The sequence below is a fragment of the Tachysurus vachellii genome, chromosome 7 (assembly GCF_030014155.1).
Source record: "Tachysurus vachellii isolate PV-2020 chromosome 7, HZAU_Pvac_v1, whole genome shotgun sequence".
NCBI classification, from domain to species: Eukaryota; Metazoa; Chordata; class Actinopteri; order Siluriformes; family Bagridae; genus Tachysurus; species Tachysurus vachellii.
In genome coordinates, this window is record NC_083466.1 from 11,647,135 (window position 1) to 11,663,078 (window position 15,944).

At 35.5% G+C, this 15,944-nt stretch overlaps 1 protein-coding gene across 2 annotated transcripts in view; it reads right to left on the reverse strand.

Moving 5' to 3' along the window:
* dock11 (dedicator of cytokinesis 11) overlaps positions 1 to 15,944 on the reverse strand; it is a 67,113-nt gene that overhangs the window by 22,094 nt on the left and 29,075 nt on the right. Inside the window, exons 24-37 of one of the 2 annotated variants that reach the window (XM_060874311.1) lie at positions 15,541 to 15,662; positions 15,361 to 15,430; positions 15,011 to 15,136; positions 13,796 to 13,867; positions 12,845 to 12,991; positions 11,592 to 11,675; positions 7,999 to 8,110; positions 7,325 to 7,363; positions 5,405 to 5,586; positions 3,225 to 3,338; positions 2,504 to 2,573; positions 2,281 to 2,369; positions 954 to 1,068; positions 652 to 718 (exon numbers count right to left, since the gene is read on the reverse strand). In XM_060874311.1, the coding sequence (XP_060730294.1) occupies positions 652 to 718; positions 954 to 1,068; positions 2,281 to 2,369; positions 2,504 to 2,573; positions 3,225 to 3,338; positions 5,405 to 5,586; positions 7,325 to 7,363; positions 7,999 to 8,110; positions 11,592 to 11,675; positions 12,845 to 12,991; positions 13,796 to 13,867; positions 15,011 to 15,136; positions 15,361 to 15,430; positions 15,541 to 15,662 (1,409 nt within the window). The remainder of the gene's footprint in view (positions 1 to 651; positions 719 to 953; positions 1,069 to 2,280; positions 2,370 to 2,503; positions 2,574 to 3,224; positions 3,339 to 5,404; positions 5,587 to 7,324; positions 7,364 to 7,998; positions 8,111 to 11,591; positions 11,676 to 12,844; positions 12,992 to 13,795; positions 13,868 to 15,010; positions 15,137 to 15,360; positions 15,431 to 15,540; positions 15,663 to 15,944) is intronic. The other variant, XM_060874312.1, reaches the window with a different exon arrangement.

Consider the following 15,944-nt stretch of genomic DNA (forward strand, 5'->3'; position numbering starts at 1 on the left):
ATACTTATAAGAGACTACAAATTCCTAAATTCCTGAGTGATTACTTTCATACGAGTCATTAACTTCATATGAGACACTGTCGAGTGTGAAATGAAAAAAGACATTCGGTGCCGAACATGGACACATTCAAAAGAGGCGAAAATTCTAATTATTTAGAATTATTTTTATTTGAGTTAGCTTTCTGATTTAGCTACCGTTTTTCTTTCTGAACAGTCTGGCATGGGGCAGAGGGTAAGGATGCTGGGGGCAAGTCTACCATAGAGCCGAATGTGAACACAAACAATGATGCAGTTTGTCCATGGTTTAGACGGCTCAGCACAAGCGTCTACTATTTTTATCACATTCATGTATTTCCTGTTATTTGGACTAGTACGAAATACTACTGATGACTAATTCACCTTTAAATAACTAAATAAATACAGCATTGGTCATGGATATGGAAATGTTTTGAAGAGGTTGATTACACCCATGTAATTTCCAAAGAAACTGACTCAGTATCTGGGATTACCATAATGTACCATAATAGAAAATGTTCTTGAGGGTTTTTCCTGCACATTCATTCCTACCTGCAAGGTATGCCAGTTTATACATGGACTTTGCATACCTGTGAATGAGCAAACAAAAGAATATCTTTTTTTTTAAACAACTCACTCTAGGATACTGAGGAAATTCATGACGTCCTGCGGATTCACTTTGTTCCAGTAAGCCAGGAGAGTATCTGAGAGAAAAATACATTAAAAATTAACTCAAAGTTTAAGGTTTGTTAACATCTTGATAAATTGTGAATCTCAGAACTATATTTATCTCTGTTTTCCATAAACAGGCTATTGGACTATTACATAAAATACAGCTAAACAAAACATGATTAATAAACATTGTATATGAAATATATATGACAGGATTTGCACATGACAAATATTTGCCATTATACAAGCAAATACTGTAGAACTGACCCTCTGATACAGTCTTTACAATGTGCAGGAAACACAGCAGCAGTCCTCTGACCTCATAAGGGCCAAGGCGCCCTATAGACGGCACGGTGCTCATTGTGGAGCCACGTCTCTGTAACTGCAACAAAAACGCTGTTATACGTGGAGTTAAAACAGATCTGAGATATTTCTTAATTTGGATGTTACTGCTTGCATGATTCATCTGCATGAGCTGTATGTTATGCAGTAAATCACAGTTTCTCACATAATTCAGTCACATACTTTTCACAACCTGTCCATGACCTTTGAATTAAGAGCTCAAGGGTTATATTCCAGACCCACAGCTTACAGAGGACCCACTACTTATATAACTGTAACACTAGTCAAAATAACTCAGGACAGGAGTTTAGATAAAATAGGATGATTTTGAAAATAAATTTTGTTTGTAAACATTGTCTTAAATATGGCACTGTAGATAATCTGAATGTATGTGACATGGTCCTCTCAGGACGCTCTATTGTACGGGTCTTACATTGGTCTTTGACGGTTCTGATGTTTTCCAACATGGGTGTCTGGTAAATGGTTGATTTGAATTCGAGTTGAATTCATGACCTTGCTTGAGGATATGCAAAAATTGTAGACAGCTGTGCTGAGAAAATTCAGTGTCTCACCAGCAATCCTAAAAACAGAGCTGCTAAAATCATCAAGAACTCAATCCACCCCAATAACCATCTTTTCACTGCCATCTGGTAAGCGCTTCCGTAGCCTGATGGCAAAAACCGAGAGACTTAGGAGGAGTTTCTTCCCCCAGGCCATCAGGCTCCTAAACTCAAAACCAGCTTCTAAACATCTTCAAGTCTCCACTCAATACTCACTTTATCAGTGAGATTTTCATCATCCACTACCTCACATTGACATACTGAAAGTGTCAACCTGTTTGCACATTTGCCTCTTACACATTCCTGTGTATCTTAATATTTAATAATAATGCACATATGCACATTGCCTCTTGTGCATCCCTGTGTATCTTATATTTATAACTAGTTTACTTTCATGCACATTATTTTCCATTCTACAGTATACATATTTTTTATATTTTATTGTTATATTTTCATTGTTTACTTTTATCTCATTCTTATGTTTTTCTAATAAGTGCAATGTCCATGGAGCGGACCTGACTCACACTTCACTGCTGGTTATATATGCCCTATATAATTGTGTATGTGACAAATAAAAATCTTGAATCTTGATGGGGAACCCCACAGGTTTTCTCCCTGTTATTCTATTTCTTTCTGCATTCCAAGGTGATGGATTTCGTGCAACTTTCGAACTCTTGAAGACTCGTTCTAACCTCATTAATATCTGGCGTGCCAGGGTCTCCGTACATCGAGCTCCGTGAGTCTTCTTTCTTTAAATGTCCGTTCATCGCAACCTGTCCAGCTAGGAATCAAACACATCACATCCCCTCACTAGTCTGCTCACTGGGTTTGAGAAGTGTTATATGCTATATAAATTAAGCATGCTCATTTGTATAAATACAGAGAAAAATAAAAATAAAGTGAAGTTCTACTTACATGGTTCCTTGTCGATGGCTGTACTGACACGCCGAGGGTCTAAGCTAGTCATGGACACATCGTCTCTGCACTGGGGAGGAAATTAAAAATAATAAAAAATCCCTTTCATTTAAGTAAATAAATATGCAGCTTGAAATCTGCTCAACTCATGCAAAACAGCAAATATGTATCTTTTCATGTGTACCTCACACACCAAATAGATGTGGATTCAAGCAAAACAATCTTTTATTCACTAGTCAAGTCAATAAAGATTAATATAACTGATTGCTCACTCTCGCTAGTTCATTCATGTCTAGTTCATTTATGTCATTTATCAAACTGAAATGCATGCTCACTGATTCAGGTCAGGTAATTAATGTGTTGATTACAAAATATTCCACATCTTCCCTTGGGTTAATTTCAAAGTATGCTTTGGGTCAATAATCATCTGGACTGTGAAGTGGCATCTAATGTGTTTTTTTTGTCAGCACTATAATCTAAACAAATCATCCAGTGATACAAACACATTTCTTACAGTTAATTTAACTTTACTTTACTGCATATAACTTTCAAAATGCTCTTTCTGTCAGTCTGGGTTACTTTTTGTCATTCCTCACATTTTTATCAGAGCAACCCATCTTCTGTGGTGACAACCATGTGAATGACTTCTAGACATGAAGCAATAAACCTCAGTGAAGTTTGTTTGACTTTTTTTGTGACTATTTATACAGCAGATGCTTACCATAATGCCAAAGCCAGATCTTGATGGTTGCCTGTTGGCATTCAGCTGATTCAGGTTTTGGTAGAGCAGCTCAAAGAGAGGCAGGTAGAGCACACAAACACGGGCCTGGTGATTCTGTTTAAGCAAAATAAATACACAAATAAATAGAAACATTCGCTTGTCATAAATAAATTACAAGACTGAAATTCTTTCTTCACATATCCTAATTTTGGTGGTTGGGGTCAGAGCACAGATTCAGCCATGATACAGCTACCGTGGAGCAGAGAGGGTTAAGGGCTTTGCTCATGGGCCCAACAGTGGCAGCTTGGCAGTGCTGAGGCTTAGACCCTGATCCTCCGATCAACACCAGCACCTTAACCACTTGAGCCACCACTGCCCCATATACAAACATATGAATATATTTCTATAAATACAAAATATAAAATTCAAATATAAATATAAATAAGCTTTTTATAATAAAATATCTAACATAGCAACAGTAATTATTACAATAATAATTACTATTACCTATAATATCATAATTATTCATTTATTATATTAAAATTAATTAATAAAATAATAATGCAAAAAAAACAATAATTATAATAATGATGATGATCATAAAAATACACTGCTGACAAAAGGTAGAACATTATATTTATGAAGCACTTTAAGAGACTAGAGAACACCCACACAGAGATCACATGGAGCTCTGAGTCAAACCCTAGATCATGTAAAGCAGCGGCACTAACTGATGCAGACTCGCATGCAAATTAACGAAACGTTATACCTAAATGTTTGTTTAGTTTTGACAGTTATGTTCAACACAGACCCTTCTGTGGATCAGCAGTCAGTGCTGCACAGATGCTTCTCTGCTCTCAACAGAACACTTCTCTTATCTCAGAATCCATAAACTCTTTATGTTATTTCATCCAATTTCACCTAGTCCATGTTGAAAGAGTTGCTTATTAGTGTTTAAGACCATCTGGCTGTGGCTATGAAAGCTGTTTGTGCGCTATGATATATAATTTAGAAGTTCCTGATTGGCAGTTCATGTTTGTGCAGATTAATTTAAAGCTGACATTTACAGCAGGTGAATTAAGCTTATTGTTTGATCATCAGAACTATAAAATGTGCAAACAGGATGAATCTAACTGACGGTTTATGTCTCCAGTTCCTGAGCTTTACAATTTGATTTACAGAAAGAGACAGAATAAAATATTTGCATAACAGACAGAAGGTTGTTTATCAGTGTTCTGGTTAAGATTTAATTTCACAGTCATCTGCACAACGGCTATGTTGTCTGTAACACAATATCAAACAGCCTTAATAGATTAAGTTGACAGTTAAATACTTTTCTAAGTCTGGTAAATAAAAAAGAAAGAAAAAACAAACAGTAAATGCTGCATCAAAGCATCAGGGATGAACATGTCAATATTGACTGACAAAAATTCCCCACCCCTTCAATTACCCACATGCCCCCCCCTTCAAGTCCTGCTTTTGGCTGTTTTCTTAATTATGAAATCTGAAAAAGAAAAGATACTTTTCTTTTGATTACATGCTTAGCATTCATTAGCTTGTAGATATATTCTTCTACCATCATAAATTTGAATTTTTCATATTCAGACTGGATGCAAGATTTAAATATAAAATACTACGTGCTGACTTCCTTTCAGCATCATTTGATGAAGACTCATAAAAGGACCAGGTGCTCTGTTTAATACTACATAATTGTGACCTACAATAAAGCAGCGTGTGAGTGGCGAGTTTTTATTTTTTTGACTTTGACTGGGGTTTAGGTTAGAGATGGTTTATGCCCTGGTTTGGCCTAGGATTCTGCTGCCTGTTATCATGGTATCGCTTTCTTTGCGTCCTGTAATATCACACCAACAGCTGCATGTCACAGTGAGCTATTATTGCAAATATGAAAAGCGATATCATTGAACCATGATGGAAACAGATGACTGTGACCTCTTCATATGCATCATACGCCAAGTGTTTTAGTCAGAGTCGACTAATGAGGCTTTAATACTGAAACTGTACATATCAGTGTTCAAACATAAGACCTTTTCTCATAATACTGGCTTGAGCAAGGGAAAGTTTTAAGTCCAAACTGCTGGCTGAATCAAGAATCTCTGAATAAAGCACCAGCACTCTTTATTTCCAGAAGAAAACAGCTACAGCTTATGGTTATTACTTGCCTTGTACGACGTGTATCTGTCATCCATTGCGTGTTTAATGATCAAGTTCTTCAGAACAGCTACAGCCAGCTGCCTGATGTCCGGGTTTCCCTGCAAGCCCTCGGCTACCTCACGCAGTAGCAGACCCACAAGGAAATGGTTCCTGCAGTAATCCTCAGTGAGGCTGTACTCCAGATTCTGGTCTGCAAAGTGTTATTAGTTTTAATTGTATTATCAGTGTTACCAACAGTATTAACAACCAAATTCATTTCTTATTAACCCTTTTTACCAGTACACTTTTGTTCCATTCTGATGGTGAAATGGAAATCGACTTAGACATTTTCAATTAAATTATTTTTTCAGACATTTTTTTGCTCTGTAGGATAAACGTACGCAGACTTTTAGTTGTTGGAGATAACGCCTTCAGATTTTTAGATGTTTATGTACAAGAGCTTGGGGCATCATAAAGAGCGGAACTTACAGAAGTCTTAAGAGTCCATGCATTATTAAATAATTTTCTTGTTATCAAGACTTAATTTTCTCATGATCTCAACATAAGAACATGTTCTAGAGGCATCAAAAGCGCAGTAACGCAACATCATGGATGATCGCACTCTCTTTTACTTTGATCAGTGACTCCCTCAAACTGAAACAGCTCTCTGTCTGTCTGTGATTGACAACTTCCTCATAAGTGTCTGGACTTTCAGGTCTGCAACTTTATCGTCGAAGACAATATAGCGACCCAGGAAATGTAGCTTTCAGATGCTGACACACACACGATACAATTACGTTTTGAGAATATGTTTTTTTTTTTATGTCAAGACCACGAAAAAATTAAGTCGTGTTAACTAGAAAACAAAAAAGAAAAAAAAATAATAATGCATGGCCTCTTAGGACTTCCGTTAGCACTGGGTTTGAATCAGCAATTAGTTTGAAGATAGAAATGTGTGTGTAAACGTTTCTATAAAAATATTGTTACTCGTAGGTTAAGGGAAAACTAATACTTAATATAATTTACTGTGAGCCATTAAGCAGCACTCTAAACTGTAACATGACAAAGAACTTAACTGCTGAACATGAACACAACCAAAAAAATCTTTTTGCTTCTGGTAAAAAGAGTTAAAAAAAAAAAAAAAGACTAAGCCATTACTATAAAGCAGCACCGTTTAACTTGTTATATAAGCAGTAAGCATTCCAAGCCTTGTTTGTCTACACAGGAAAGATACATACAAATAAGAATAGCTCTTCCCTCAGTCACCAAGACACAGATGTGATCGTGATTGTGACATGTCTTTATGAAAACGTGGTGTTTCTAATCATAATAATAACACCGTTTCAAACGAAATAAATACTGATTCGTGTCTCTTTGGAAGATGATTCGACTGGTCACCATACTGCATTCTCCAACTCTCTACAACAACAAAACCATGAGTTTCAGAAAGAACTTGTGTTTTACGGAGCAGGATCTCTCTGAGCGCACAGCAGCCTTTCATCTATTACTACTATTTCTATGTCATTCCAGAGCTAGCTTTATATTTTGATCCTGCAGAACGGCACTAAGAGAAACCACTGATTCACACAAGGTCCTTCTGTGCTTTGAAAAAAACATTAGTCATACAGTGCAGAGGGCATGAAGGAGATAAGAGTGTGACAAAGGTAGGTTATGCCTACCTGCGAGGAAGTACTTTTACTGATGGCAATTACACACAAATGCACTTCAACACATTCATTTAAAAACCGTCCATTCAAAACTATTGGATTTCAGCAGAACAAAGCAGACGAAAAATAAAGCACGGGCCCAGGCCTGAAATGTCAGATGCAGTGACAGTTAGATGTACAAGCCTGATAATGGTTGCTGGCAGGAAAGTAGCTGGCTAGTTAGTGTGGTTATAAACGGCAGCCCGGATTTGTTTCGTATTGACGTATGCCGGCACCACCTACCTATGACGCCAAAACACTCCGCCGCGTATGAAATAAAATCTGATCATGAGCAAAAACAAACAGAAAAGAGAGAATGAAAAAACGAGGGCATCGTGCAGAGACGGAGGTGAACGTGTGGCCAAAAGTAACACTCATTTCATGCTTGACTAGCTGTTCTATAAAAACATTATTTGATCAGATCCTCCTAGTGCACAGAAGAAGAACATCACCTGCGCTGATGTCTACCTGTTCATATGTGAAAAGGTTTTTTAATGTATCAGTGCATCTAAAAAGCATCTGATAGATACAATCCTATTCTGTATTAGAAAAGTGCTTCAAAGACGCACAGCGGGATTTCTAGTAAGAATAAAAGTAAAAGTAGTTTTCAGGGCCACACGTAAAGGTTATGAATATAGATAATATTATCATGACCACAATGAGAAAGGGACATCATATCAATGTATCAAAATGAAGTTAAACAGACTGAACAGATTTCATGTAAAATTTACAGATATTACAGAGAGTTGTATACATTTTTATATGTGGGTATAAAGCTGTAGAGGTCAGTGTTTGTAGTTAGAGTGATGTCAATGTGTAAGACCGAGTGCAGGTAGGGTAGTGGAGGGAAAGGGAAGGTGGGACTGAAGTACAATAATAAAGGTATAAGAGAACTGTTAGAGAATCGCTAAACATACCCTGGACTCTCTGTAACTTGGTACGACCGAATGCCATGGGCAGGTTCAGTGGAATGTAGTGCTCATGATTACACACTGCCATGAGGAAGTAGAACTTCATTTCTGTCAGCACCTGCAGATACAAAAAGTAGATAAAGTAATATGTCATATGACCGCTCCTTCCTACTGCAAACACCACATGTCAGCTTTCAGCTTTACTCCACTAATAAATATGGATGAATACTTTCAGTTCTTGTCATAAAATGTTATGAATTGGTGTGTGGGTGTGTGTCCGTGACACGTCTTTTTTCTGACAAGACATGACTGACAAGTACAGATTTGGTCTTAAGGTGAAATAAGGGCATTTTCATCGTCCCCACAAGGAAAACCATAAATACGCCATCATGAGGAATACGTCCCACCATTAGATGGCACAACAAAAGATGGCACAACAAAGCTATGAGGCCATACTCATGAGTACATTCATTACATACTGTACCTATGAGGACATACTTCACCGTAAAATTGTGACATAATTGTGACCATTGTGATATAATTAACATGGATTATAACAGTGGAGTGGGGTCAATCAGACAATTCAACCAATCCTTGTTATGGTAAAAAATATTATTTGTTCTTTCGGTCATCTTTTTGGAGTGAAATTTTTTTTACATGCATAACCTACTAAAAATTTGGACACGTGAATTAGTATATTCTATAGTTTAAATATGCTAATAAATAGTTAATACAGATTTCTATCAGAGCCAGAAGTAATATCTGAATTTTATTTCATTTTGTTATAAAATAAGTAGTTTGTAATTTCTTTAATTTTATATATAAATTGAACTGCTTCCCTAAACAAGCAGATCAGGAGCTCGGATAATTTGGGAAGAAAAGCTGGGTGAGAAAAGTTCAACAGCTTTAATACTGTATATCATTTGTCACCGGGATGCTGCATAATTCCATATGCTGTCATTTCATAAATGAAATGTCTGTTATCATCATTATTGTAGTAAAATCAGGAAACCTCTACACTTCTTTAAGCAGCTGTCTGCAAAATGGTTGCTGGTGTACATATCGCTCTTCTCCGTCATACATGCTATAAGATATAACATTAAATATATCATATATAATATATCATTGTTATATATTTTAATATATCAATTTCATTAACGAAAAGTTTGCCAATGAAATGAAGATGGTTTAGATTGACCTGAGTGATTAGGTTTCTAATACAGTTTCAGTGGTAATGCTTTCTGCATGAAAATATAAAAACTCTATACAGTATGTTGTTGTCATGTTCAGAGTCGCCACAACGGATCTTCCGAGGCGCACGTTTGATTTCTGGAACAGGTTTTATGCTGTATGTCCTTCCTGACACAATTCCCCCATTTTATCCTGGCTTGGAATTGACACCGACAGTGAACCCTGGCCACAGTGATGAGAACATGATGGCACCAAGCAGTAAGACAGCAAATATGTGAAGTATGCATTTGAAGTTTGCTTGCCAGCATATGAGCGTGTGTATCATATAACACACAGCGATAAGGATGTATTTGTATTTGCAAGTCAAATACATCAAGAACAGTTTCAGTTTTAGAAGCGAGAAACTACCACACTACTAGGAGAGCAGGTAGTTACATCACACTACGTTGTGACTAAATCAGTTACTGACTGCTTAAAGATAGTTCAATAAAACTCTAAGACAATGAGTTTTACACAGAAGAAGACGCTTGCGTTAACATTCAACTTCACCAGAGCTGTAATTATGAAACTCCAACATAACACTTACTCAAAAGGCAAAGTGTCTCTTTATCAGTAATAATGATATTGTTGTAAACACATCTGCAGTAAATTGTAACTACAGTATACACTAGAACTCATAAGCATTAACATATACATTTTTATTCTGTAATTTCTACATTGTTAATCTGTAAAGTGGCATTTTGGTGATTTAAATGGAGACTGTGTGTAAAAGTACATTGGGTTCATTTCCTAACAGGACATGTGATTTGTGTCACATCCAACAAGTGAGATATCAGTTTCAAATACCTGAAATTAATGTTTCCAAACTAATAATTAGTGCTGGGTGATTTTCTGTTGATTTAGACTAATGTTCATGAGACTGAAAATATTAATTATATATTTATTTTTAATGAAAACATCCATAACTTTAATTGTATTTAAATGTTTACACCAATATGTAGAATAAACAGTCTTCTTAACTTGATAAAGACCTTCTAAATCCTGCACACGTAGATAAAAAAGATCAAATATCACTTCAGGCACATGGAATTGGTACATGATTGAAAGGTTTGATGAACAAGTTGTCAATTTCTGTACATTAAGATGCATTAAATCCTGAGTCTGGTAATTTACTGGTAAAGATGGTCATTTTAACACGTTTGACAGAGACAGTGGTAAAATGCACACCTCCAGGATTGTATTTTATTAGCAACAAGCTTGACAGCTAATGCTAATTTCGGTTCATGGAGGTCAGGCACTGTGTTTGGAGAGGTAGAAGCATATTTGCAATTTAACTTTAAAGCAAATAAATGCTTAACTAGGCACATAATTTTTTACTAGGCATAAATACACAAAGCTATTTAACACTGTAGAGCTGAGAGCTACTAGAAAGCATGTTTACGATATAATAATAATGCATACATTAATACACCTCAACAGAGTCGGCGGAGGAGTTGAGAAACTGGACGCACCCGTGTTTGTATTTTGTTAGCAACTGATTTGAAGGTAAGAAGTTTTGCTTTGTATATTTTTGTTTTGTTGATTTCATGTCACTACGTAAAATGAACTCGGATTTGAAAAGAAAACCTCTGGTTGACTTCTCACCTCTGCTGCATTTCATGTCACAAATGTTTCCGTTTACTCTGTAGCGCGATAAGTGATCACTAAGCTGTTTGGATACAGTAACAGCGCCATCTATACTACAATTTTATACTTTACAATTTTATTCTTTATTTAAAAGAACCATGGTTTGCATAATTTGTTAAAAATGGTGCTGTTAATAGTTTTGCTATGCAGTTTTAACATTCTATTTAATTTAAAAGTTTGCAATTTATTTAGAATTGTAAGGACAAGAAAATCTAAATCATAATCTTAAAGTTTTCATAAAGCTGAAAAATACTAAGAATTCTATAAGCATATTTTTTAAAATAGAATTATTATATACAGTAGGTCAAGGGAATTTAATTCAAATAAAATGTGATGGGTCTAAGCTACCTAAAATTCCTTGTATATTAGACCAGGCAATTTATGTGATTATGTTTTGCCTTATAATGGTGTTTCATGTGCAGACATTTGACTAATACTACAGACCCAACATAAGTTGAGACACTAAAGCAGAGATTAAATGCCTTTTCTTTACCTGATCACCTTAATAATGTTTTCCTTGTGGACACTTTTTCCCAGAGCCCTTGTCACTTAAATTGACCCGTGACCCTATAAATTGGTAATATAATGAAAAATCTGTAAAGGATGTGCTATAAATGAAGATGGATATTGTTTAGAAATCCACAGCCTACCATGACCTATGACTAACTTTTCTTTTAAAGTACTGCTCTTACCTTAAACCCAATACATATGATAAATCGTACCTTAGGATCTTTCTGGCTGAATCCACACATGTAGTCATTCACAAGACTAAATGCGTATCCTCTGTTCATGAAGGTTAGGCAGCGCTGTTTGGAGAAATAAAAGCATATTCATATTAATTTATTATTTCATTTATGTTTTAATTTAAAGGCTAATAAATATTTTGTTATTTTTATTAGCAATCACAGGGTAGCAGAGTCAAAAGTTTAGGCAAAGGGATTCAATACTTAGAAAAACAACAAAAAAACCAGATGAACAAATGGGCAGCAGGGTGGCATTGCTGCCGCTGCCTCTAAAGCTGTGTTCTATAGTTTTGTGACATTTAGACTGGTGTCAAAATTATCTGAGATTGTTTTTTGACAAAATCCAAAATGGTGGAAAATTTTAAAGTCTTGGATACATGGTTCAAAAGTTACAGCCAAAAATGTACTTTCAAATTAGGCCCAAAAAAGAAGCAAAGGTGACGCTATGGCACACTATGATGTTGGCAGCCTTTGGCCCAAATGTGGTCAAAATATTCCTCAGACCCTCCACAATCAATGTGCTAAATTTCACGATATTTTACCGGACAGTTGGGATGCCATAGACAACTTCTTGGCAGAAAAAAGAGTGGAATAACAAAGGGGTACTGACAATAATAATAATAATAATAATAATAATAATAATAATAATAATAATAATAATAATAATAATAATAAAATATTATTTGTGCTGAGTGGCCAGTGTAGAGAAATCCACCTTCTCGCTCTCTTCTAGTTTATGACAGGGGGAATGTCAAAAGTTTAATGCTCCAACATCTTTTCACCTTATGATTGACAATTCTACTTTGATATTACAAAAGAATATATTTCCCAAGGGCTTTGAATGAATTATAATTATGCATGAATTATAATTATGTATTATTATTTAGTCTCGCTCAAGACACAGAACACATAGTGACTTGCAAAATCTACACTAAAAAAGTGCACAAACTCTTATCACCGTCTCTGCATGGCTGTGTGTGTGTGCATGTGGGTTACATGTATATTTACATTTATGGCATTTGGCAGACTCCCTTATCTATAACAGCTTACATTTTAGCTTATTTTTTTTTACACAACTGAGGAATTGAAGTTAAAAGCCTTGCTCAGAAGGCCAGTAGTGGCAACTTGGTGGACCTGGGATTCAAACTCACAACCTTCTAATCAGTAGTTCAACACCTTAACCACTGAGCTATCACTCCTCCATATATGCCTGAGTAAGTACATACACATACCTTAATGAAGTTGGCCAGGCTGATGTTAACACACCGAGCCTCTTCAGGGATCTCCACATAGCGTATGGTGATGTGAGGCATGATGGAGAGCAGCAGAGACTGCAGTGCCTGCTGGAACGAATCTGGAAACCTTTGTGCTCTAGGCATCTATGAGAGGAATATGGACATTGTTTTGTTGTGTCCATATTCAGCATTGAATTTCTTTGTCATGTCACAATCCATTAGCAGTAGTTATTCGTTCATATGAAAGTACAAACTCAAGACTTTAAGATAGAAGTTTTTCATAAGTATTTCTGTTTTTATCTAGCTTACTTGGGGCAATAAATTCATAGTCCAAAAATAATTCTGACTAAAAATCTTTATACTGATAAAAAAATGTCCCATAAGCCGACTATCATTCTGCCTGCCAACTTTAAAGCAGTTCATGCAGTCATGTTATAGAAAATAGATTTGTTTAGTCATTTATACAATATAGCCAAATGAAATACTTAATAGCTGAGATACTTCACTAAACCCATGTAAAAACACCAGGATCTTTGAATATTCATTTTAAAAACATTTTAACGTGTTTTCCTGACATCTCAAATATATATCTGACTGGGCAAACATGATCTTTCAGCTTAACTGCTCATAACTAACAGCTTTAAAACTAAATGATTTAACTTATTTTAAAGACATTACATTTTGCATTGCCCCAAAAAGCACAATGAAGCTCCAAAAAGCACACAATGGTTAGATGCACACATACACAGAAGTGTGGAATGACAATCTTTTTGTAAACTTAATGACCCATGTAACGTTTACAAATGATATCAGATGCACAGGAGAAATACTGGAGCCTGAAACCTATATATCTGTAACTTTGTATCTTCTAAAGTTGTCATGCTCAGTAATTTCTATAACATTTTATAACTAAAAATCAAAGTTGTTAATGGGGTGAAAAGCACCAACCTTCATTCTGTTGCCTTCCAAGAGGTAATGTGCCATTGACTTAGCCATTGCTTCAAAGAAGAACCACGAGTACTGAAATAGAAGACAAATAATCACATGTTGACTAAAAACACTGAAGTAAATGAGCTGAATTTTTAAAAAGAAGTTATGCCTGATGCTACCTCCGCTTGTGTGGCGCTAGTCAGCGCTAAATAAAATCATGGCATAATTCTGTTTTGAGGCTGGCTGGTCTAATAAATTCAAATGCTGTAAAAAGAAAAGGTCTCAATACTCCCAGCTGTCCATAGAAAGTATTGCATATTTCATTCATTCATTTATCTTTAATAATTTGGTCGAGATTGGTGGATCCAGAGCCTATCCTGGGAGTACCGGGTGCAAGGACAGGACACATTGTATACATAACCCTTCTGGACACTTCAGGACGTTTTCATCCATTAGGTGGCATAGTTTCCTTATTTTCTGGCAATAGCTTTCTCTGTGTTTCAGCTAGACTGCTAGAAGAATGATTTTTTTAGGACAAACCTTTATATAACGTACTTTGGAAAGAGTATTTTGAATTTTTGACCAGGTTTATAATTTTCTGTATTAAAATTTTACACCTGTACGTGCACGTCACTAACTTCATATAAACAAATTTTAGATTTTTTTTTTCAAATTCTTTTGCATAAATCGATTAATCAACCTCAGTTCTAATCAAAACTAATAAATATTGAAAAAACAAAAAACAACATTTTTTTCAGTCCCTGGTGGATTAACTGGTATGTTTTTGTCATGTTTCATATATATATATATATATATATATATATATATATATATATATATATATATATATATATATATATATGTATGTGTGTGTATATACACATATATATATGTATATATATATATATATATGTGTATATATGTATACACACACACACTCACACACACTCGCACACACACGCACACACACGTACACACACGCACACACACGCGCACACACACACACACACACACACACGCACACACACGCACACACACGCACACACACGCTCCTAGGGGCTATTAACCATCACCAAGCCATCTACTGACATATTTTTGTGAGGAACCCAGAGAAAACCAGAGGAAAACCTACATGCACAGATCAAAAGTATGATGCATTACATGAAACATTAACAATAATAATAATAATAATAATAATAATAATAATAATAATAATAATAATAATAATAACACCTTCAGTAGCTTGTTACAGGTGTTGAAGTCTGCGGTCTGCTTGAGAATTGCAGTCACAGTTGTGGCTAAAACCTCATGTGTGGTCACTGAGTTTCCTGATGCAGCATTGTTTGTGAGAAATACATACTAAAAACAGATGAGACATTTTAATTAGATCCTATTCATACAAAACTATTTAGATTAAAATGTTATTTACAGTAATGGCAACTATTAACCAGCTCAGTAAATTAAACCTTTTATGTAACAAATATCAATAATGAGCATCACAGCCTCCAAAATGAATGAAAAGGTAGAACAACATGAGACAAGTAAATTATTTACCCAAGAGACATTAATAAATATATATATACCTTAAGAAAAGAGCGCAGGTAGTGCTCCAGGCCTTGTTCATGACACTGGGACACAATATGAATGATCACTCTGTGGGAAACATTACTAGATATTACTAATACTGGATTAAATAATAGCAGTCAACTGTGGGGATAAAGCAACATTAGTGTACAATTACTAAATCGGAGCAACCAGTTTACCGTGTCGCATTTACGGCAATCTCTTGAGTCTCTTTGCTTGTCATGATGAGGACCTTGAAGAGCTGCACAAGCACGGTGGGCAAGAATTTAATGATGACCTGAGTCTCCACCGCGTGCAGGCACTGACACAGGGCAAGAAAAAGGATAGCTGTTTTTATATATATATATTAAGATCACTATTTTTTACACAACCTCTTAGATACCACATGCTTCTCTAATGCTAACGTACAGCTGAGGCAAATGTTTGTACACCCTAAAGTCAAAGAGATTTTTTATACTAAGACATTTAAGGTGTATACAGAAATTCATCATAGTAATCACTGCACGTTGCTACTGGCAAAAGTGATTTAAAATACCAGCTTGTCATACCAAGTCCCTATGATTTATCTGTTATTATGTTAGAC